General features: G+C 52.8%; 1 protein-coding gene across 1 annotated transcript; it reads left to right on the top strand.

Annotated features, from left to right (window-relative positions):
- Positions 1-1,102: 1,102 nt before the first annotated feature.
- LOC144727776 (uncharacterized) lies at positions 1,103-24,599 on the top strand. Its single transcript, XM_078606880.1, has 6 exons — positions 1,103-1,188; positions 4,814-4,921; positions 5,989-6,128; positions 12,362-12,458; positions 14,542-14,666; positions 22,424-24,599. Exons 1-6 carry the CDS (start codon positions 1,104-1,106, stop codon positions 22,619-22,621), a joined length of 753 nt encoding a protein of 250 aa, XP_078463006.1. The 5' UTR covers position 1,103; the 3' UTR covers positions 22,622-24,599.
- Positions 24,600-25,480: the final 881 nt, after the last annotated feature.

Here is a 25,480-nt window from a genome sequence, read left to right as displayed (position 1 = left end):
ATCTACAAAGCCAACCATGATGGTGTTTTAAAGTAGTTTGTTTTTTAGTGGATAATAATAGTTTCAACGTATACTAATACTATGCTGCACGTTATTCGCTCACTCTTGAAGAGAGAACGACTCAGGTGTGAGCCAGCACTACCAAGACTCGCTCAAGCCGGAGACAACCCTCTCAAGTGTAATTGATGGAGATGTTTGTTATATAACGTTATAGTTATGTTCTAATATTCCTTCATGGGGGTTTCACAAATGTTTGCTAAGATTCACAAAACAACTGTTACCACATATGTTCACAATTTCCTGACCTCTTGACGGAATGGTGTGATTTGTCTATGGGATTAAAAGTGATAATAATGTGTGATAGACATAAGTGCTACCACACAATTTCACAATTTGTCTTTCATATGACAGTTGGAGCGGTGTGGCGAATTGCTTTAGTTTTGCCGCAATCGCGTTATTGTGTGTTATAGGATTTCTGTGTGGGGTTTCACATTGGTTTTATGATTCACAGCGACACCAGTGTTAACCACAGTTTTACAATTGCCTTTCTTCACATTACAGTTGGAATGGTATGCATAATGGCTTAGTTTTGCCGTCATGGTGTTATAGGATGTTTTTATTTAATATATAGGATTAAAAGCGTTTCGGTGTGTTATAGATCTTATTTTAAATGGGATTCACAGCGAAACGAATATCAAACGTCCAACCAACGTCTCCTGGTCTCTATCCCCATGCACTGAAAAACACCGCACGCGGAACGAGTAAAAGGGGTCGCTCGCGGGCGCTGTTTGGGGTCTTGGTGGAGAGGGAGGGGCGGGGTGGGGATAGCGGTAGGGAGGGAGAGGGAAGGGAGGGGAATGAAGGAGGGATGGGGGGGTGAAGGAGGGATGGGGGGGGTGAAGGAGGGATGTGGGACTGAAGGAGGGATAGGGGAGGGAGGGAGGGATGGATGGGGAGGGAGGGAGAGATGGGTAGAGGGTTGGGAGAAGGGATGGGTGGGGTAGGTGGGGGAGGTGGAGTCAGGGAGGGGGTTGTCTCGACGCTGCTGGGTCGCGACTATAAAGGGGAGGGGAGGAGGGAGTCGCGAATGAGACCGCGTCGCGATGTCGGGAGCGGAGCGCGTGGTGCTGGTGCTGGGAGGAGCCGGGGTCGTGGGATCCGGGGCCGTGCGCGCCCTGCTCGAGCGAGGTGAGAGGAGTGGGGGCGCCTCGTCGCGAACTCTTGAGTTGGTGAATTAGCACCAATCCTCACAGGTATGGCGGTGGAGTCCCTCCCATGTGATTAGGGGTCCGCAACCAAAATAACAAGAAGCGACATTTAGATTTCGAATTCGGTAGAAAAAAACAACCTCAATATTTCAAGAGCACCGCAATGCACTGTGTGGTGAATATGAGACGACGGTCCTTAATAAATAACGACACGGAGCAGTCCTTAAAGAGCCGCATTCGGCTCCGGGGCCGCAGGTTGTCGATCGCTGCCATTGATCATACCTGAGGCAGTGTGTCGTCACTACTTCTAGAGGGGGCCTCGTCACCGCCAATAGAAGGCGTCCCATCACGACCCCCTAAATATCGGGAGTTCACTGCCAGCACCTAGGGGGTATCATGGCAACCCCTCAATATATAGGGTCTCATCACCAGCACTTTGAAAATCCATATCCAAATTTTAGTCCAATCTCCGTCCACATTTGGTCTCACGACCACGGGATTCACGGTGGGATCCGTGACCCCAGTTCCAACCGTTGGCTGTCACTTGACGCGGCGTCTGACACCATTGATGTGCCGCCCTGGCACAGGGGGCACCAGCTGCTACCTGCAGCGCCGCCTGGTGGCATAGCGGAGAGGGGCGAAAGGGGTCTGACGGCGGTATTGGTGATGATGCTTATAGTGTTGATTGGTGTGAGTAGACTATAAATGTTTTTTTATTTGACCAGGTAAGGCCCACTGAGCTGTATACCTCTTTTTCAGAAGTGACCTGGCCACGAATGATAGCTCAACGAAGTGGCCTATCGTTTGTGGAAATGTATGCTGTTGTGCTTATACTGTTGGTGTACAAATGAGACAAACTCTGGAACGAATCGAGCATTGATTATATACGATTCGATGCATATATCTGGCGCATGAAGTACCAATAACTAAATGTTTAACTTGACCAAGTAAAGCCCACTGAGCTATGTAGCTCTTTTTCAGAAACGACCTGGCCACAAATAATAGCTCAGCGAGGTGGCTTATCATGTGGAAATTTATAGCAGCAAAATATTCTGAACGCGTGTTTCAAAATGTGTAGCGAAAAATCGGAGGACCCAGGGAACAAATCCACGCGACCACTGGGAGAACATGCCAACTCTAAATATACAACAAGCGTCAGGTTCGGAATAGAACCCACGACCTCCTGCATACCAGGCGAGGAAGTCAACATCTCGCCACTGCGGCGCCCAATGATAGAGACACAGAAACAATGAGAGAGAAACAGAGAGACGTACACTCATGAATCCACTTTCTGTACTGCCTTCTCCTATACTGAACACCACTCAGCCATATTCTTAGGTTTTTTCGGTAAAGTCACGTAGGTAAAACATCAAAATTAATGAAAATAAAATAAAATAAAAACAAAAATCACGACGTTTCGGAGGCAACACAAGTCTCCGTCATCAGGTGGGACCGTCACAGCCGAATTAGCTGCATCAAGTGAGGCAATGATTCAATAAGTAATCCCTTATAAGCAAGTTGAAGGGGGGAGGAGAGGGGGGGGGGAGCTCATCAGAATGTGGTAGCCAATGAATGGAACGTATCGGGAGGGAGGGGGGCGGGGCTCAAAGACAGCACGGAGTGCTAAGTACAACGCATCGGGAGGGGGAGGGAGCGGGGCCAAAACAATGGACGGCGGCTTGGACGCGGTTGCTGCTGCACACGCCAACACAATGGACAGAGAGGGGGGAGGGGAGGTCTGATACACATGATAGACAAAAGAACGAAAATGCCCATGTTTATACCAATGCTGGCTGAACAATGAAGAGAGCACTGCCAAAAAAATAACTGGGGATGTTAACACTCGGTAAAGTAAAGTAAAATAGTGCCTGTCAGATAAGATGGTCCAAAAAAGTGTAATTACGTCTTTTTTGCGTGGTTGATAACATCTTTCCAATGATTACTAAGTTTGTACCCATCATCACGGTTGAAATTATGTCTGTGTTTGTATATTTGTATGGCTTCGTGTACAAACTCTCCCCCCCCCCTCTCCTCCCCCCTTCAACTTGCTTATAAGGGATTACTTCTTGAATCATTGCCTCACTTGATGCAGCTAATTCGGCTGTGACGGTCCCACCTGATGACGGAGACTTGTGTTGCCTCCGAAACGTCGTGATTTTTGTTTTAATTTTATTTTATTTTCATTAATTTTGATGTTTTACCTACGTGACTTTACCGAAAAAAACCTAAGAATATGATTCCTTGCAGTCACGAAAGCTTCAAATCTAGAACCACTCAGCCAACACAAGTTCGGGAGTTTCACAAATCTCTGTGCGATCCACCAACCCTTGCCTCCAAAGCGCTGGGTCGCAGACAAACGCCACATTGCCTGTTCGCCACAGTCATGGATTTTAAGCGCGTGGCACTCAACTGACCCTCACGCTCACAAATAGCAAGGGCTCCAATTGGACTCATCGCGCAAAAAGCCACTGAAATAATCTACGCCGTGTAGGGTTCACGAGAGAAGTGGCATTGCCCAGGAGTGGTGGCGCTGTAGTTCGCACCCTGAGCTATTCCAAGCCACGGCTTCATTTCTCACTGAACATTGTCCGAGCCGTCACTGGTAGACTAGAGTCAGTGGCACGTGGCTATTAGCCACATACATAGTGGGAGGTAGACTGAATGTGCTGTGCCGGGAGCGAAAATATTTCCCAGGTCAATGAACCGGACAGATCCAGCTGTCATGAAACCCTGTCCCTCAGCCAGCGGCTAACGTCAGTGACGAGTCTCATCTGACCTGCTCCTGGCCGCCGGCACCCACAACCCACACTGACCAGGGTGGTGAAGTATGGTCAAACAAGCCCTATGACTGGTGAGGCTCTCCTGGGTAAACAAGTGTAGTCATACTAATTGCATGGGGAGGCCTTCATCCAGCAGTGGATTGTACCTTTAAGCTCATTGTCAATCACATTCTAGATTATCCAAAACGAATGTTAAATACAAGTACGCTCAACTTTTGTTGACGATGAGTTTGCACGCTCTTCAGTGGAAGGTGTGGAGTTTGGAAATTAGCTCGTGAGTCGGATTTAGATCAATTGTGGCACGGTAGGACTATTGTGAAGGATGGCAACGGTGTGGGGAGGAGGTCTTCATACAGCAGTGGATCGACCATGGCTGCTGCTGATCAATAGTGTTAAATATAACCCAGCGGTGGCTATTGCAGGAACGCACACTCAAGTGTATTGGGTGTAAATATCTCTGCAGCATTCCGAGAGCACATGAACGATTATCGCCGAGGACGGATTGCAGTTCGGGGACTTTGCACTTGCGGTGCGAGGTGTGATCAGCGATAGGGTCCCGTTTGAGCTCCTGTATCAATCACCAGCTGCTGCAAGCGGCAAGAGCTACAGCAATGACGAGCAACAGCAGCAGCATCAACTTCAGTCGCAAAGGAGCCCAAATTTGCTACCACGGTTGTCGATGATGGTGGTGGTGGTGGTGAACATATATTAACTCCGATTGTGATGAATATACACTCCTATTTATAATCAGGTAAAGACCCCAACATCATCATGGTGAATGCATGGAATCATGATTAATTGATGGTGGTGGTGATGATGATGTAGGTTTCCGTGTGGCTGTCATCTCGCGAGATGAGGCGCGGCTGGGGAAGCTCGCTGAGGACGTCCCGGAGAGCAGCAAACCCAGACTCGTGTCGCTCGTAGGGAATGTGGGTATGGGCCCAACATCACAACCATCGCTCAACATCAACATTGCCACCACCACCACTACTATCACCCAACTTCAACACCCTCACCACCATCAACGCCATCATCAACACCAACTCCACCAACACTCTATCACCACCATCACCACGAACTCCACCATCGTCAACACTATCAATGCCATAACCATTCAAACATCGACGATCTGACCCTTACTCACTGACCTCACTGGCGACGTGAATATGCTCCACACCCTAATTCAGCAACATCAAAAACCTTAGCATCGAACACCTACAATCTGCACCACTACGAATATCAAAACCATCCCCCTCCAATACCCCTGTCTGCCCCATCTTCACCCCCACACCCCGTGTCTCCCCGTGTCATCCCGTGTCTCTTCCCGCGTCTCTCCCCGCGTCTTTCCCCGCGTCTCTCCCCCTGTCTCTCCCTGTGTCTCTCCCCGTGTCTCTTCCCGCGTCTCTCTCCGTGTATCTTCCCGTGTCTCTGCCCGTGTCTCGTCCCGTGTCTCTCCCCGTATCTATCTCCGTGTCTCTCCCTGTGTCTCTCTCCGTGTCATCCCGTGTCTCTCCCCGTGTCATCCCATGTCTCTCCCCGTGTCTCGTCCCGTGTCACTCCCCGTGCCTCTCCCTGTGCATCTCCCCGTGTCATCCCATGTCTCTCCCCGCGTCTCGTCCCGTGTTTCTCCCCGTATCTCTCCCCGTGTCTCTCCCCGTGGTCTCCCCGTGTCTCCCCGTGTATCTCCCTATGTCTCTGCCCGTGTCTCCCCGTGTCATCCCGTGTCTCTCCCCGTGTCTCTCCCCGTGTCTCTCCCAGTGTCTCTCCCAGTGTCTCTTCCCGTGTCTCTCCCCGTGTCTCTTCCCGTGTCTCTCCCCGTGTCTCTCCCCGTGTCTTTCCCCGTATCAACTCGTGTCTCTCCTCGTGTCTCTCCCCGTGTCTCGTCCCATGTGTCTACCCGTGTCTCATCCCGTGTCTCTTCCCGCGTCTTCTCCCCGTGTCAACCCGTGTCGTTTCTCCCCGTGTCTCTCCCCGTGTTTCCCATCAACGTGGGACCGCAGGCTCGGAGCGCGGAGCCGAAAAGGCTCGCACCGCGCTGCTGGCGGCCGCTCCAGTCATCACGGACATCGTCTCGTGTCTCGGCTTCAGCTGGTGGCAGGGGGGGTCCCTCCTCGACCAGGACCTGTCTGAGCTGCAGCGGGTGGGTGAAGGGAACCACAGGGGACTCATGGGGGACCCACGGGGCACCCACGGTGACTCACAAAGCCCTGGGGTCATAATGAGACGACCTCCGCCCTTCTGTCCATGTTCATTACGATACCAGTTTTGTGCCAGGTCTTTTCGGCATGATGGAACCTTTGCGACATTTTAAGCTAATGACCATTAGACATTTTAACAGCACCTTTGTCACTCCAATGCTCCGTGTTGGTAATTGGGGGTTTGTTTAATTATACTTCACTCTGCTAGGTGGTAAGGATTGGTGAAGGCAAAGAGGCCTAGGAACAGTTCGGACCAGGACTCACGGTTCGAATCGAGCAGCTGCCCGGGTTAATACTAGGGTGCGTATTAATCCGTAATGACACTACGCGCCGTCCACTTCACTTTGGACGTCAGAGATCCCTTGACGTTATTCGCTAGAGTAGGCCATTGTGTGCCGGCATCAGGGCCCAAATTCACCAACTAAAAAATCACCGACAAATTACTCAATTTGGGATTATATGTAGCAGCAAGCATTGCCCCCGACTGGCTCCCACCCACCCAGTGACCCATTCAGTCACTCACCACTGCATATGATATTTCTCCTGGTATCTTGAGTTCTCGACTGGTAAAAAAAAATCAACTTGAACTTGAACCACAACTGCGATAAAGTGTGGAATAATAATTTGAGGAAGACAACATTGTGTGCAACCAGACAACTCGTTATGAACACAAGAAACCAACTTGTGAAAATCTAGCAGACATAACCCAGAGCTGGTACGTGTTGGCATACCACAGGTACAGTTCAAATACACCAAAAAAGGCATCATGATGAACACGTAGGCTTTCGTGGCCAATATCATCCATAATAAAGGGTTTTTTTGGTTGGGTTAGATCGCCTGAATATATACATGTGTTGTTAAAACCCGCCACCACCCATAATGCGCATGCATAATGTACGTTGACCCCCCTCACCCCACTTTGCGCAAGAGCGCAGAAGCATGATCACCACATCTACGCCTCTACATAAGGAACGAAACAATAGACTTCTCCACAAATCTGGCTGTCGCCTGATGAAGCTAGTTGTAATTCCTGGCGAAACGTCGTACTCAGATTCTAAATGTTGTGGCTTGGCTCTCCAACACACCGGTGTGATGTACTAGTGACGAATTGGCATGTTCTGTATACGTGACAACCCTTACTAGTTGGCTGTGTCGGGTGGTGGCGGGTTTAAACGACACATTTATATATTTACGCGATCTAACCCAAAAAAAACCCTTCTATTATGGACATCATGATGACTTAAAACATTGCGTTATTAAGAATCAATTGGGTAATACTAAAGCCGTGCAAAACTGAAATGTATTCGAGTCTAAATACAAAGCAACACCACACCTTAATAACTGTAACTAGTGAAATGCACCTGCTACTTAACGGGTAGAAGCAATAATCTAGTGATAACTTTAATCTTTATGACCGTGACTGCATATCACGCCACGTGTGGTGATGGAATGAACTCGTGAACGTGACCTTCACATGCACGTGCACGCACACTCACGCTACACACACTTGCACGCTACACACACTCTACACACAAGCACGCTACAACAACAACAACCGCCATTCGCCACTAAGTGGCGGTGATAGCACCACGACGCTTGTGCAAGGCTATGTGCACGTTGAGACCACGTGAAGTGTCGAACGCCCACTGGCAGGAGGTCACGGGGCAGACCCAGGTGCCACAGGTCGACTGAATGACCCATGCACCCGTTTAGCCCCTTCAATCCGGCCGAACAAAAGCTGTTTAGGCATGCGGTGGCTAGGCATGTGGGCTACATGACCCAGCCAACGCAGCCTTGCCTGCCGGAGTAGCTCACCGATGGGACTTTGTCCAGATCTTTCAAGGATTTGTGAGCTCCTCACACAATCCAGCCTCGTTAAACCCAGGATTGATCGTAGGTAGGCCAGCCTAAATGTTTCTAACCGACAAAGATTTTCCATTAGGGGGGTCCACGTTTCGCAAGCGTAGAGAATGGAGGGAATGTCTGTGACCGAGAAGACCTGAAGCTTCGTGCGTAGCGACAGACCAGGTAGCTTCCACACAGCGTTATGCAACCGATGAAAATATAATTTCGCTCGACTGATTCGGAGTGAGACCTCTGCTGTCAAACCGGAGCCAGTCATGAGCACACTGCCCAGGTATGGGAAACTCTCCACTCTCTCCACAACTGCCCTATCACCAATTGGGAGTTGTGGGGGTGGAGTGTCCGATGGTACAAAATACCCAGGCAGGTACTTAGTTTTGATGGGGCTGATGGTAAGGCCCCACCTCTTAGTAGTATGCTCTAGGTTCAGCAGCAGCACCTCCAACTCCTCCTCTGAGTGAGCAGCAATGACCAGATCTTCGGCATATATAACATGGTTTAGCAATAGGGAGCCATCCCTTGACCGCACCTGCGCATCGATCAGCCTCCCATTGTATCTGTACAAGATGGAAATTCCTCCGGGACAGTTATTGAAGTCTTCACGAACTATGTGGTCGAAATAGATGAAAAATAATGTGGGAGCCAGAGGACATCCCTGTCGCACCCCAAGGTGAACAGGGAATGGCTCCGACTCCCGGCTACGTGGTTTTACTCGGGCCCGCTCACCATCATGAAGGTCCTTAATGATCGTGAGCAGAGGGTCAGGGACTCCGAAAGCACGAAGAACAACCCAGAGCCCAGGCCTACTAACCAGGTCAATAAAGCAGAGATGTAGGTCTTGTTAAAATTCCCTACACCTCTGCTGTAGCAGACGGACAGAAAATATGGCATCTGTGCAGGACCGCCCTTTCCTAAAACCGCATTGGGGCTCCGCAAGCCTCTCCTAAGCATGCCTGGCAAGGTGATGTTGAATAATCCTTGTCAGGACCTTTCCCGCCACACTGAGGAGTGAGATGCCTCTGTAGTTGTTACAGTCTGTGCGGTCCCCCTTCTGAAAGAGGGGGACCACCAGGGCATCCTTATAATCCTGCGGAACCGGTCCAGTGGTCTAGGCTGCTGTTATGATGTCATGTAGGGCAGTCTGTGCACAAACGCTACCCTCCCTCAGCATTTCGCTTGGGAGATCATCTCTGTCCGGTGCCTTTCTCAGACTCCGGAGCGCCTTCAGTACTTCCTCAACAGATGGCACCTCAGCCAGCCACTCACAGGGGGTGACTTCTTCTTCCAAAGTTTGAGGCACTGCAGCCTCAGCAGGGTCATCCCCACTTTGTCCCATGATGTTTTTCAGGCTAAGGGATTTCCCCTCCCCAGGACCTCACATAATTGCTCAGAAAATCTGCAAACCTGTTCCTGGGGGTCGGAGATTGGATCACCATTCTTTCCCCTAATGATGGTAATAGGTGTGGCGCTGTAGGTTACTTTTTTGATGGAGTTATAGAGCGATTTGTGATCGTGGTCCATTTAGGCAGACTCCATCTCCTCAGCAACCTGCGACCACCACCCATCCTTGCAGCCTCACGGCTCTCCGAACCTCCGAGTGAAGGCTGCGGTAAGCCTCCTCATTCTCTGATGTGGGATGCTGCAGATGGTGAGAGTGGGCCTGTCGCTTTTTCTCACCCAGCCTGAACACCTCCTCTGTCAGTCAGGGTCTCTGGGGAGGTCTGGACCGTGTACCCAAATCAGCCATTGCAGCTGCATGAGCCACAGTCCTAAACCTTGCCCATTTCCCCTCGACATCAGGAGGAGTGGGGGATGATGCCAACCCCAGCCATGATGAATTTTCACTTGCAACTTTCATCAGCTAGCTGAGACCATGCCACTATGGGTTTGAATGGGAGCCTGGGTGTACACCCACCACTGGAGTGGAAGAATGGCAGGCACATCTTACAGATGACAAGTCGATGGTCAGTGTGCAGATCATCTCCATGGTAGGTCCTGGTGTCAAGGACATGGGCCGGCATCCGCTGTTCCATCACTATATAGTCCAGCAGATGTTCTTCCTTGGACCCGGCATGCATCCATGATGTTGTGTGGATGCGCCGATGCCAGAACAGTGTGTTGGTAATTACAATCCCATGGGCTGCACATAAATCTAGCAGCCTCCTGCCGTTGTTATTGAGCTGATCTGGCCCATGCCTTCCAATCACTCCAGACCAGGTATCAGCATCATGACCAACTCGGGCATTGAAGTCACCCAACAAGATGACTCTATCCCGAGGGGCCACTTTAGCTAGTGTAGTACCGTTGAGGACGCGTGGACACCCGAGTAGAGGCACACGTATTTATTTCACAACAGTCACTGGGGACATACAGTACTGGAGGGGGTATCGGCCCCCTCACCCGGATAGCTGGGAACACACGGCTAGCTACCCCTAGCCTGCCTCCTAATCCTCCAAATACTGGGCTAGGGGAGGCTGTCTGGCCCGACACTGGTCAGTCGGGCTACGGTACCCGGAGTCCCAGAGTCCTGGCTCTGGTTCACGGGACCACGCCGCTGGCTCGGTCCTGCGCGGCCCTGACAAGGGCGGCGTCCCAGGGGAGTCCAGGGCTCTAGCTAGGCAGTCTTCGGTCTTCAAGAGTTTACTTAAACATTCTGCCCCGAGCCCTCTGACACATCCCCCTTTATACTCCACCCCCGCTGAGGGGTGGGGCCCCGGGCTGCCTGGTGCAGACGTCGTTGAGAGCACCCCCCCCCCGTGCACTCACGTAGCCCCGCCCACTGTGTTTGTTTCCCATAAGCTGCCATGCATAACGGCTCTCTCTTTAATACCCCTACACATACAGCTCCTCCGTAACACCCCTACACTAGCACCTGTGACAGGTCAAAGAAGGCATCCGACTCATCGGCCTTGCCTGCACCCCTCCACGGATGTTCGTCTTTGGTGGGGGCATAAGTAATCACGACTACCACTCCTCACCTCAGGTTGATGGGAAGGCGAGCCAAAAGTAGCCTGGGGCTTACAGCTTCCCACACCTCTCCGCCACGCTCCCACGCCCCCTTAATTATTTTGTTCAGAAGAAGAGCCACTCCCTGTTGTTTGGCAGTCTCCTGCCCCGAGTAGAGGACTGTCCACCCCTCATGGTGGCAGGAGCCAGAGCCGTTTCACTGGACCTCCTGAATACCACAAAGATCCGGGCGGTACCAGTCCAGATCCCGACAGAGGAGTGGCAGCCTCTCCTCCACAGTGAGCATTCGAACATTCCATGTGGCCACCCGTAGTGGTTTTTTTGTTGTTTTTGGAAGAGCCCCAAGGGTAAGGATGGAGTCTCCTGGCTCCGCCAAATTGGGTTTGGCCTGGAGACGTCATAGACGCCTGTCCCCCCGGGACCTCCGGCACAAGCTTAATTACATTTTTAAATCGTGGTTTGGTGGTAATGAATTAATTGAAGGTGGAGGGGTTACCAGCCCCTCGCACCCGTCCAGAGCCCCTATTTAGCTGCTGTGGTGGTTACAAACGCCATGAGGGGAATGGTCAATCTAAATTGGCCCTCCCCCCACGGCACTGCCCACCACAAAGTTGCCGTCCAGCACCAACGAGGAGGTAGGGGGTTGTTTTTGCCGGACAATAAACACGCTACACACACTCATGCTACACACACTCTACACACATGCACGCTACATACCCTCTACACACACGCACGCTATACACAATCTACACACACGCACGCTACACATACGCACGGTACACACACTCGCGCTACACACACTCTACACACACTCTACACACACTCACGTTACACACACACAGGCACCCACCATACATACGCATGCACGCACGCGAGCCCACAGATTTTTCCTGTCTGGGGTGAGGAAAACCCTGCACACGATACATCTGAGCAATGAACTCGACAAGGGGACATTGCTTCATACATTCATCTGGACATGGCGAAGAAGCTCGCATGCTTCGAAGACCTCGGTAAACTATGCTGGATAGGGGCATCTGTACCAGTCAGGTGCTCAGCGAGAGGTCCGATACATTTGACCTCCTTTACAAACCTGCAATGACCAGCGTGGTGAAGTCTGGTCAAACAACAACGACAACAACCCAGCATGGGGAGGCCCTCATCCAGCAGGGGATTAATCATTGGTGATGATGACAATGATGACGATAGTCTGTTTCCGTCGTGTTATTTTTAGTACGTGCCAATTACGATGACTGCCGCTGCATTCTGCTGCTGCTCTTACGGATAAATGATGACGATGATAACAGCCTCTGGAACCCCTCTCCACTGGAACCCCTCTCCCTCCCAGGTTTTCCAAGACCTCCTTTTCAGCACCTTCACCGCGTGGAAAGTCTTCTTTCCCCTCGTCAGGGCGAACCCGAGTGGCTCCTACACCTTCGTGACAGGTATTCACTCCGAGCCGTTCTGTCGTGCTAGGACCCTCTGTAAATAATAATTGCAGGCCACGTGCATAGCCACCACGTGCATAGCCACCACTAGCATAGCCAACACCATGCATAGCCACCACCATGCATAGCCACGACGTGCATAGCCACCACTTGCATAGCCACCACCATGCATAGCCACCACCATGCATAGCCACCACCATGCATAGCCACGATGTGCATAGCCACCACGTGCATATCCACCACCGTGGATATCCACCACCGCCCAACTGAACGAGCGCACAGGGGCTCACTCACTCACAGGGGCTCACTCACTCACAGGGGCTCAATTACGAGTCCAACATGGGAGCCCACAGGGGTCCAGGTGGTGCCAGTAGCACAGTGAGTGGCATGGGCCCTGATGCTATAAATCAAATGAGCGCCCCCCCACCACCCCCCTGTCCAATTTCGCCTTCTCTTCATAGTCCGGTACCAGGGCCCCTCCGGCCCATGGTCCTCGGTGCAGTTGCACTGCCTGCGCACTAGTCGATAACTGCGGGTAGCGGCTTCTAGGTGCATAATGAAACCGAATGGAGAAGCCCAGCACGTGATGCAAAACGTCGGACATCGTGCCAAACAACGCAGTATAATCCGAAAACTCGGAGTGTGTTTTTGGCTGCCTTAGATTTTTTTGTTCACATTTAGTTAAATTTTGTGCAGTTTTCTCCATTGCCTCTATTTACCTATTCTGGTCATTTCCTTTTTACATATTGTCAAATTTCCTTGGACAGTGAACATTTTAAAGTGCGATTCACCATCGTTATGTTCAGTTTGAATGAAAGTAACTTTTAAATATTACTCACTTTAAATGACGGCGTTTCACACATCTCAAAGGGTTAATTTCATCTCCGGATTAAATTGAGGGGAGCGACCGGCTGACTGACATTGGAGAGCGGGATCAATCCTCGTAACGACACAACGCAGATTTCAGTCACAACTTTTAAAGCAACAACTTTACACGCACCTCACATCTTTCTTGCAGATGGAACATATTTTCGTCGGCAGTGGCGCGCGAATACAAATATCAAAAGGCTCACCCACACTGGCCTTAAAAGATAAAATATATACAGGCATTATACCCCTTATAGCGCTGTCCTCTTGTGACGCTGTTTCGTTATGGCGCTCTTTGTCGTGGACGAGAATTCCTGTTGCGAAAAATTCCTGCACGTTTCAAAATTCCTGCGTGAAGCGCGACACTGCCGCTTTCCCTATTGACATTATCGCGTGTCCTGTCCCCAAACACCCAACGACCCAATCGCGTTTATAGTTACAGCAGCCTACTCATCACCTTTGCCAATTGTAAACGTGACAGCAGTGGATGCCTTAGCGCTCCCGCGAGCAAGCCTGCCTCGCTTGGTTTCCGGGGGGCAGTGGGGGCTGCACGTGGGAACCCACCCTTGAAAGGAGCTCGACAAACTCCCACATGGGCCCAGATTTTGCTCCCACACAAAAGACAAAGATCCCCCGTGTAGCCTTGACAGACTGTTGGGGCAAGTGTTGTGACTGAGCACTGTGAATGCCAGCACGGCACACGAGGGGCTGGGTGGCCAGCACCACGCTCAGACCGCCTTTGTCTCCCGAGTGGCGATGTTTACACACCGCACCAGGTACTCATTTGAGGATAAGTCGACCCAGGGGAGGTCCATAACCGGTTCAGAGAATCGTCACTGGTGTTGGCCTTGAGCGGGAATCTAACTTGGGTTGCCGAGTTTGTAGCACAGCGTGCTAACCGTTGCACTCCCGCTCCCCACCCATACAACTCGCATGTAGACACATGTCTACGTGTCATTCAAAGTTATTATTTGTATTCATAAAATACTTTAATACATTTATCATATAACGGTATCACAATTAAGGCAATGACGCTGTTTCGTATAGCCCTCCTTTTAGCAAGAAGGCATCCTGACCGCTATAAGGGGGCATGCCTGTAATAGGTCACGTTTCGGCCAATGGCCTTTTCCATGGCACGTTTGCTAAACGTGTTGAGGTTTAGGTGAATCCTCGATGTGGCTGACCACACAAGGCCCCACCTCCTCTGCCGCAGGCGGCGCGGGAGACCGCCTCCTCACGGCCGGCACCGGCTTCCTGACGGTGGGAGCCGCTTCGGCGCTCGCGTTCAGCAAAGTGGTGCGCGAAGAGTACAGCGACGCGGCCTGCGCCATCAACGAGGTGACACGCGCTAGCACGCACGCACGTCCCCGGGGCGTACACAAGAGTCGGGAGACGTTACACACGCATGTGCATATTCCCACAGTGCACACCCAAGAGTAACACGCACATATGCCCATGCACACTCAGCGTGCAACAGGGACTAAGAGAGACAGACAGAACCATGCGCTCTAGACTTACACACTCGCGCCTGTGCACATTTTTTTAGGGTGCACCCAAGGTGCAGACACTCACACAATACCAATAATACCAATACCCGCCATTCGCCACTAAGTGACGGTGACGTCACCACGGCACCTGTGCCAGGCCAGGTGCACTTTGAGGCCACGTGAAGTGTCGAAGGCTCGCTGACAGGTCTCGGGACAGACCCAGGTGCCATGGGTTGGCTGACTGAGATGACCGGTAGATGTGTAGAGGTGTTACGGGAGGGCGAACAAACACACCAGGGGTGGTTATGCCCGCACGCGGAAGGATGCTTACATCCACGTCCGCATCGTTTAGCCTGGGGGGCTGAAACGGCGCGGTGATCCCCCACGGCCCCACCCCTCGAGGGGGGAGTTGCTATATAAGGCGGTGAGCCGGTGGGCTCGGGGTTCAGTGTTTAGCTTAAACCAGTGAAAAAGGAAGACCGGCTAGATAGGCCCTGGGACTCCCCTGGATCGCCGTCCTTCTAAGGATCGACCAGGGCAAGCCAGTGGCGTGGCCCCAAGAGCCCAGAGCCGATGTTCTTGTAAGAGCCGGTCTGGGGACTCAGGGTGCCGTAATCCCAGCTTGGCCAGAGCTGGATCAGTTAGCCTCCCCTAGCTCTGTAGTGGAGGACCTGGGAGTAAGCTAGCCGGGATAGAGATCGTGGGATCTCCCTGTTAGACGGGTGAAGGGGCCGATACCCCTTCGAGTGTTGTATACCTTGGCCTGTATAGAGTGAAACGGTTAATAAATAAGTGTGCCTCCGACTACGTCGTCCAAGTCTCGTTGAACCTACTCCAACTGGAGTCAGAAGTGGTCTTCTAAAGATGGACACAAGACGGACGGCTCGTACCAAGGAATCTGGGGAGGAGGACAACTCGGCCGACTCAGAGCCTGAACTCGCCGAGGGTGAGTTTGAGCAACCGGGGCCGAGTCTGCCGATACCGCAGCAGTCGGACGGGTGGGGACCGTCGGCTGACGGGTTGCGGGTGGCTCACTCCCGCCTGGCGGAGCTACTCTACGCGGCAGCCGCCACGCTGGAGGAAATCACTCACCTGGGGGTTGGAGGAGCAGCACGGGGCAACGTCGGACGAGACGCGACGCCAGTTCCCGCCATTTCAATGGGGCTGGAGGTTGGATTTGCCGCCATCAGTACAGTGGGTGCTGAGGGCGGGGCCGGGTCACGTCATGTGACCGACAGTCGCCGACCAGAAACCGCCACGTCATCAACAGCGGCCGACGGCGGTGAACGCCAATCAGCGGCCAGCGCATCACCAGTGGTGCGACCGCTGATGGCGTCCGCCGTTCCCGCCGATACTGAACAGATTGTAGGGAACACCGGTTGGCGATCTACGGCTGCGGAGGCCTCGTTCCAGCAGCGATTGCCAGTCCTCAAAGAGTTTGTGGTGGAAGACGGCGACTGGGGAGCCTTCCAAAGACGTTTCCTCGCCCACCAAGAAATGTCGCGATGGACGGAGGACGAGGCGCTACGCGCGCTGCCGGGGACGCTGGACAGTGATGCCCTCGCCACCCTCACTACGGCACCAAGATCAGCGCACGCCACGCTGCAGGCGGCTACGACTCCTGTCTGCAGTCTACGGTCCACCTTCTGACTGCAGACAGCTGTTTTACGATCATCAGCGGGGTGCCAAGGAATCGCCCCTGGCATACCGCACAGCTCTCCTGGCCCTGGTGAAGACGGCTTTCCCGCGGATGGACGAGGAAGGGGTGGACGCTATGGTGGCTGAGAAGATATTGCTGTTGGTGGATGATTTGGACATCGTCGTCTTGGCGCAAGACGACAAGGAGATGTGTTCCCTGCGTGCCGCACGGCACATCCATGCAAACTTGCTGTCCCAGCGTCGCAAGGCCAGCAAGGCGGCGGCCAGACATACCGTGGCTACCACCACCCTCCCATCGGAAGAGGTCTGTGCTGTGGGTCGCCCGACGGAGTGGAGATCCGGGGGATGGCCAGTTCGGGATGGGCCGAGCCACCAAGATCAACCCACGCCGTCTGGGGCACTCACGCGGTGCTACAACTGTGGCCTCCGGGGCCATGTGGCTTCGGGATGCCAGGCTCCTCGACAGCGCGGTGCGACGCCTCGGCCGGACGACGCGCCTCTACCCAAGGCTCCACAGCAAACTCCGGCAAGTCGTGGCACCCCACATGTTTGGCCTACGCACACACCTGTGACACACTCACGCACTGCAACGAACGGGGATCAGAAATCGGCTGTCATTGCGTCGAAATGTGCCGCGATGGGGAGGGCGTTCCAACCGGGCCAGTGGTCTGAGTTGGCCCATCGCGTTGTTGCCGCGTCGGCGGGCTCGTCGGTCGTTGTGGGGCATATTGATGGGGTTGAGGTGCGGGTCTCAGTTGATACGGGAGGATCGGCGACAATTGTGTCCGATTTAATTTATAACATTCTCCCCGTTCAAAGCCGTCCTTTGCTCCCCGTTGATGTTCCATACTATGCGGCCAACGGGGGCTCACTGGGCATTATCGGACAGATCTGCACGCAAATTTGTATTGGGGACATCAAATTATCCGGGCCGGTATTGGTCTCCTCCTCGCTGGCAGATCCGTGCCTGTTGGGGACAGACTTCTTGGCCAAAATGCCAATTCGAATCTTGATCGACCAAGGTTGCATCGAACTCCCGTCGGGCCGACATATGATGTTCTTGTCCTCCCCCGCTACTGTCTGTACGACATTTGCGACGGTACAGGCACTTGCTACGAGGACAGTACGCGTACCGCCGGGGGCTCAGATGCTCGTGCCTCTTAGGCTGCGTCGACCATTCGATTGGGGATCGGTGTGTTCTGTTGGGACCGTCTAGGGCCGGGGTCAACGAACCTGATTTGGTAGCGGCCCAGACCATTGTGAAAGGGGACGGGGACCCCTTCATCGCGGTCCTCAATGTTGGATTGCGAACGGCTGTGGTTCCTCAAGGGACCGTGCTTGCGCACGCAACGCCGGTACCCTGTGAGGAACCAGTCATTGGACAAGTGAACACCACTCCTCCATCGCAACCGCATTCGGACCGTGATGAGGGGTGGCTGGATGCGCTTTGCGCGGGATCATCGGACCTGTCCGACTCGCAGCGTGATAAGCTACGAACCCTTCTGCACGATTTTTCCGACGTTTTTAGTCGACACAAATATGATATTGGCTGTACTAAACTGCTGCGACACCATATTGACACGGGTGACAGCGCGCCAATCCGCCAAAATCCTTTTCGGTTGAGTCCCGCCGAAAAGGATCATGTCAAATCGGCCGTAGACGACATGCTAGCTGCGGATATTCTATCCCCTTCTACCAACCCTTGGGGTGCACCCATCGTGTTAGTTAAAAAACACGACGGCTCCTTGCGGTTTTGTGTTGATTTTCGTCGGCTAAACAAGATCTCCGTAGCCGATGCATATCCACTCCCTCGGATGGATGAATTGCTTGATGCCCTGGCGGGGGCGCGGTTCTTCTCCACATTGGATTTACTGTCAGGGTTCTGGCAGCTCCCTCTGGATGAGGAATCTAAACCTAAAACAGCTTTCCGTACGCCGCACGGACTATTCCAATTTAACCATTTGCCGATGGGGCTCCACTCAGCGCCGGCGACTTTCCAGCGATTAATGGAATTGGTCCTGGCTGGGTTGCAATGGAATTCTTGTTTGATTTACTTAGACGATATCGTCTTTAGTAAAACATTCGACGAACACCTCCAGAGGTTGCGGGCTGTTTTCCTCAAAATGCGGGCTGCTAATTTGAAATTCAAGCCGCAGAAATGTCATTTGCTCCGCGAATCGGTGCGGTATTTGGGCCACATTGTCGGACGGTCAGGTATTGCCACAGATCCCGCCAAAACGCAATGTGTCAGCTCCTGGCCGACTCCCACCTCGGTGGGGGAGGTCAGGAGTTTCATTGGATTCACGTCGTATTACTGACGGTTTGATGGTTGGAGATTCTCCAAGATTTCGAGACTACATATCGTAAGGGCGTTCGCCACACGAATGCAGATGCTCTGTCACGTTTGCCGCCCACCTCCGAGTGTGCTTGCCTCCTGGGTTCGGGGCGTTGCAGACCTCCGAATGTGATCTCTGAGTCGGTCCTTGCGGCCGCCGCTGATGCGCCTTCAATTGCGGGTCCTATTGAGCAAGAAGGGAGGGATTCCTTGCTGGGATTGTCTGTTGCGGAGTGGGGGCGCCTCCAAATGGAGGACACCTCCCTCCTCGCGTTGCGCCATCGCATCGGTGGATCTGTTCGGGGGGTGGAAAATGTCGGCTCGTGGGGGTTGTTCCAGGGTCTCTTGATGCATTGGGATGGTGGATCCCGCCGCCACCAGCTGGTGGTGCCTTCCACACTGAGGGGTAGAGTGGTGTGGGCTCCTCACGAGCGACTCTTGCTCCTGGGGACTCACAAAACCCTTGCCATGCTCCAGCTGGATTTTTCTTGGCTGGGCATGGCAAGGGACGTGGATGATCTTATAGGGTCTTGTACTCAGTGCGCGCAACGGAAGCCACCAGCAAGGGGGTCCAACCCACCATTGCAGTCTATCAAGGTTTCCCGGGTTAACAAAATCGTCACGCTTGATATTTTGCGGCCATTCCCCGCTACACCTAAGGGAAATAAATACCTATTGACCGGGGTGGAATATTTTACGCGATGGCCTATGGCCTGGCCCCTCACCAACCAGTCAGCAGCAGCCATCGCGGAGACCTTTGTCCAGGGCTACGTCCTCGACAAAGGTACTCCGGAGCGGCTACTGACCGACCAGGGAAAAAAATTCTCGAGTAAGCTTCTCCACGAAGTGTGCGAGCTCCTGGGTACGAAAAAAATCCGTACCTCCCCATATCAACCGCTAACTGACGGGATGGTGGAGCGTCTGCATCGGACTATCACGTCCATGCTGTCCCAACAGGTGTCTGAATCCCAGACCGACTGGGAACTTCATATTCCGGGGGTTTTGGCGGCCTACAGAATGGCTCCTCATGCGGCGACCGGATTTTCGCCCTTCTTCCTAATGTACGGTCGCGAGGCAAACCCGCCTGTCGCGACTCAGCTGCAGATCTCCGCGCTGCATGCTAAATCCAAATTGGCCGACCATGTCAAATTCAACATTGCTAAATTGACAGAGGCGCGGGAGGCAGCCATCCAAAATTCAGACCTCCGCCAGAGGGCGAATGAAAGGCTCAAGCTGGGCCGGGTGCATGTGCTCCAGTGGAAACCGGGTGACCAGGCGTGGTTGCACTGGTCCCCAAGTTCCGCTGGCGACCTCGTCCAAGCTGTTGCGGCCGTGGCAGGGGCCCATGGAAGTAGTGCAGGTCTTGCGGCCACAATGTGTACGTATCCGGTGGGGGAAGCGTCGTTGGTCCGTGCACCCCTCACGGTTGAAACCGTTCGTTGCGCCCCATGTTCCTACTCCACACACACATGGCCAAACATGTGGGGGGTCCACTGATTTCCGGAGTCCGACTTCGCTGCATTCGCCTGACTTACCACCGACTGTTCCGCTTCCAGATGCACCAGGATTGACGTGCTCGTGACTGCCAACCCCTCCCGGGGGGGTCGGGGGTCGCTCGTCGGCGACGCCAGACACTCTCGCACCCCAACTATTGACACCCACCGCTGGGCCGGCCGGGGCTGCCCATTGTGACGGTCCCACTGCAAGAACGCGCGCCAAAATGCGCAGACTTTTGTGAGGTCGGCCGCTCGTGCTGGCCTGGCTGGGGTCGCAGGGGTGGGGGGGACTTTGAAATTGTACATATGTTGTTTTTTTACGGGATGGTGTGGTGCGTCGGGTTATTTTTCTCTCTCTCGATTGTTGTTGTTGCTGTTGTTGTTGCTGCACACGGGGTTGAGGGGGGATGCATTTTTATTGTGGATTTTGTTGCAGCCGGGACGGCTGCGGGCTGTACGGGGGGGGGGGGGGGGGGGTGATGTAGAGGTGTTACGGGAGGGCGAACAAACACACCAGGGGTGGTTATGCCCGCACGCGGAAGGATGCTTACATCCACGCCCGCATCGTTTAGCCTGGGGGGCTGAAACGGCGCTGTGATCCCCCACACCCCACCCCTCGAGGGGGGAGTTGCTATATAAGGTGGTGAGCCGGTGGGCTCAGGGTTCAGTGTTTAGCTTAAACCAGTGAAGAAGGAAGACCGGCTAGATAGGCCCTGGGGCTCCCCTGGATCGCCGTCCTTCTAAGGACCGACCAGGGCAAGCCAGTGGCGTGGCCCCGAGAGCCCAGAGCCGATGTTCTTGTAAGAGCCGGTCTGGGGACTCAGGGTGCCGTAATCCCATCTTGGCCAGAGCTGGATCAGCTAGCCTCCCCTAGCTCTGTAGTGGAGGACCTGGGAGTAGGCTAGCCAGGATAGAAATCGTGGGATCTCTCTGTTAGACGGGTGAAGGGGCCGATACCCCTTCGAGTGTTGTATACCTTGGTCTGTATAGAGTGGAACGGTTAATAAATAAGTGTGCCTCCGACTACGTCGTCCAAGTCTCGTTGAACCTACTACAGATGCACCAGCTTTACCCCCCACTGTGCCACCTTGCTGTTGTGAGTTTCGCTCCTCTGCTCTCCGTTGTTGCTGGAGGGTAACTGCCTTCAACTGCCCAGCAGCATCCTTCACGAGCCTCCTCCGTAGAGGCCGATCTTGACACTGCTGGTACCAGCCGTCGGCAAGTCCACTCAGCTCCACATCCTTCTGTACCGCATCAGTCCATCTCTTCTCCAGCTTATGTTGTGCCCGGTTAGCCCCCTCTATGCGGCCAAACAGAAGCTGCTTGGACATGCGGTGGCTTGGCATGCGGGCTACATGCAATGCAGCCTTGCCTGCCGAAAGAGCTCACTGATGGGAATGTGTCCATATCTTTCAACGATCTGTGGGCTCGTCACAAAATCCAGCCTGGTTAAATCCAGGATGGATTGTAGGCATGTTAGCCTGAATATTTCTAACCGGCGCAGATGTTCCATTAGAGGGATCCACGGCTCACATGCATAGAGAAGGGAGGGCATGACTGTGGCCAAGAAGACTCGAAGCTTCGTGCGGAGTGACAGACCAAGTAGCTTCCACACAGCATTGCGCAGCCGATGAAAAGATGTCGCTCAACTAATTCGGAGTGAGGCCTCTGCTGTCAAACCGGAGCTGGTCATAAGCACACTGCCCAGGTATGGTAAACTCTCCACTCTCTCCACAACTGCTCCATCACCAATGGGGAGCTGAGAGGGTGGAGTGTTTGGTGGCACAAAATACCCAGGCAGGTGCTTAGTTTTGGTGGAGCTGATGGTAAAACCCCACCTCTTAGTGGCACACTCCAGGTTCAGCAGCAGCGCTTTCAACTCCTCCCTGAAACACACACGTGCATATTTACATGGTGTACCCAAGAATCTGAGGGAAAGGATCCACACGGACATTTACATGGTGCATCTAAGACCCGGAGGGACAGACGGGCACATACACAGCCACAAAGTGCACTCACAAATAAAAAATAAAAACACGCAATTGGTCGGGTGTACCACCCCTGTCCGGCGTCGCAGCGGCCGTCCTCTAACCCGTGTGGCCGTGGTGCTGCCCGCAGGTGAAGATCAACATGGGTGTGGTGCCGCCGGGGCGCGTGTGCCCGGGCTACGTGGACCACCGCGCCATGGGCCACGCGCTCGCCGCCGTGGTGGCCACGCACGGGGGCACCGGCCGCTTTGTGTGCATCAGCTCCACCGAAGACGTAGAGGCCATGCAGGCCACTGGCGGCGCCACCGCTACCACCGGCTCCACATGAGCTGCTTGTCCTCATAGGCCCGCGGCGAGCCCTCCCCATAACTTCCATCCGTTCCTCCAGCCCTAGCAAGCCAAACCAATAGAGCCACTTAATTATAGATTAGAGATATAATCGTGTCCTTTATTTACCCAGGAAAGCCTCGGTCTCAAAACAAGTAGGAACAGTTCTTGAGATATCTTGCTTGGTGTGGGAGGAGTCTGGAGTATCTGGAGAAACCCCACCACGTATATTAGGGCAAATATACTTTTAACTCCGCATACATTAAATCCCTTGTTGTATTGCCATCTCCCGGCCACGTTGCAACCCCACATCTACAAGCCATGATATTCCCAGGCAGTCCTCACCTCGTTTTCTGACAAGGCTCGACCCTTGCTTAGCTTCTGAGATCCGCAGATATTGGGTGCATTCAGTCACACGGGTTCCAGTCTTCGCAACATCCATCTTGTCATAATTCCCGTGCATGTTTTTATATCTAGTGGAAATGCGTGCGTGTATTCACCTGATACACTCACCCCAATTATGCGATTTCCTGTTTTGAGTTTGGAGACATGGTCACATCAGTTTTTAACTAGATACTTAGTGAGAAAACCTCCGTTCATAAATGAACGCAGAATTAAATCAAGACGAGGAGTTTACTCTTGAAGGGGAGACCAGGTTTTGGCGATTGAGGAGGCGGGAAGTGGGCGATGGTCAGAGGCAGTAGAGAAGGCCCGGGTGCTATAGGCAGCTAGTCCCAAATATACCCATCTCCATGACTGCGTTTCCACAACTCCAGCCATCAAGCTCCACCATTGTTCTTTCGCAATTCATAATTCATAAGCTTTCTCCGTTAAAATACAAATTGAGTCTACACGCGCGTGATAATTTGAATTCACGTCCGATGCGACGCACGCTGCCGAATGAACTCGCATGCATGTGTGTGTACAAATGGTACGCCCAGACACAGTACCAGTTAAAATTATGTGTACATGTCCCATTGTGATGTAGGGTATGCACACTGAAACTGTGTGTCCCACATGGTGTTGGCCACACACTCCATCGTGTGCCATGCCGTCTTTTATAGGTGCTCGCTAACAGCACTTTCCTCAACAGTCTGCTGAAGACTATATATGGGGGATGTTTTTATTTGTGTTTCCCACATGACCCCACATGGCAGAGAGCACAGCAGTAAATTAAATTAACATGGGACGACCACTGATGAGCTCGAACCAATGAGTGGAGAAGGATGTAGCGTCTGCTTCAAAGCTGTGACAAGTGGAGGTATTGGGCTGTCTCGGCGTGTCAGTTGTGTCAGTGACATAGGACGAACTAAAGGACCGAGCGTCTCAAGCCGTATTACATGTTAACCAATAATTAGGACGCGTACAAGGCGCATAGATTACAAAAATGTGTTTGATCGAAGACTGCTAAAATACCCAAAATTTACGTAGCGATACGCGCGTTGTGGTTGGGTGGAAGTGAGAGGGCTTTAGAGCTTTTGGAAATCGTGGAGTGGAACCGCGGGTGGGGAAGATGAGACACAAGGCACGTGCGTTCGGTCCCGTGGCAATGGGGGCAAGGAGCGCCCAGCCCCGCCCCGTCCAGCTCCCACCACCTGATTGGCTCAGAGCGATGACGTCACATCGCTCTATGATTAAGACCGGAAGCGGGTCGATCTCTTTACAATTCTGGCAAAAATCGCCCAATGAAGCCTGGATGTGTGGCACATTAGGAATGGACCACTATTTTAATGATTTCCTTGTGCAGCAAGGGAGTAAAGTGTGGTTTTATGAAAGTCCTTATGTGCTGTGCAATACATCAATGCACGTGTACACCAGCATGCGATAACGGAGTTGGGCCTGTAGGGGGCTGGCAGGGTTATTGATTAACCGCACTTGGACACCAGCTACACGGTTAATGGCGACTCGGTTGAGGATTGCTGTGTGACACGTGCTGTTGCATTTTACAGATTAACCACAATAAATGTGTTTGCCCTCGATTTGGAGCACCTGCCCACGACCTTCATTTCGAGTGTGCAACAGATGTAATCACCAGTGCAACGTCACAGTACTCAAAATATTAGCAATGTTGTGCTAAGCGAGTAACTAATTGGCACGTTTTGTTTACATCATCAAACCTTACTAATTGGCTGTGTCGGGTGGTGGTGGGTTAAGGATACATTTATATTTACGCAATCTAACCCACAAAAACCCCCTTTATTATGAATATTGATTGCAAAAGGCCGACTACGTGTTAAATCCCACCATCCCGTCCGCCTTTCACACCGACCGCACATGGGGCAAAGGCTCACGATGTCCACGTGACTCGTCGTGGAAAATGTTGGAACTCTGGACCACTAAGCTGATGTCCCTAATTGCAACCGTATAACTTTGGCAACTATGTAAAACTATGGCGATCAAGTAACCGTGGCAACTGTGTAAGCATTGCAGCTGTTAATGCAACCGCTGCGTAAAAATGCAGCTACCACATTAGAGACACTAGCGAGATAACCACGGCAAGTGTGACGAGTGTGTTCGTACAACCAGTGTGTGCCCGCAGGTACCGCCACTCACCACGTAACAGTGCAACTAGTTCTGATGGGTTTAAAGGTCGTACGGCAAGTTGATTGGACATGAAGCTCCCCAGCACGTGGAGTGAAAGATCGGGCATCCTGCCGAACAACACCGAGATACAACCCGCAAACAAATCGGATCATAACCAGTGATTGTGCAACAGGCCGCCTCACATCCACAACTACCCACGTAACCACGGCAACAGTTTAACCGCAGTAATAAGAGAGCACTGTGCCGTCACGTCTCGAGCTAGTAAATGCGAAATTCGAGGTCATGTGTGAAGTTTTTTTTAACTGTCGCGTCGACC

This window comes from Lampetra planeri, chromosome 26, assembly GCF_965212315.1.
Source record: "Lampetra planeri chromosome 26, kcLamPlan1.2.h2, whole genome shotgun sequence".
Lineage (NCBI taxonomy): Eukaryota > Metazoa > Chordata > Hyperoartia > Petromyzontiformes > Petromyzontidae > Lampetra > Lampetra planeri.
The sequence above is the reverse complement of the archived record's forward strand: the minus strand, read 5'-3'. Positions and strand labels throughout refer to the sequence as shown.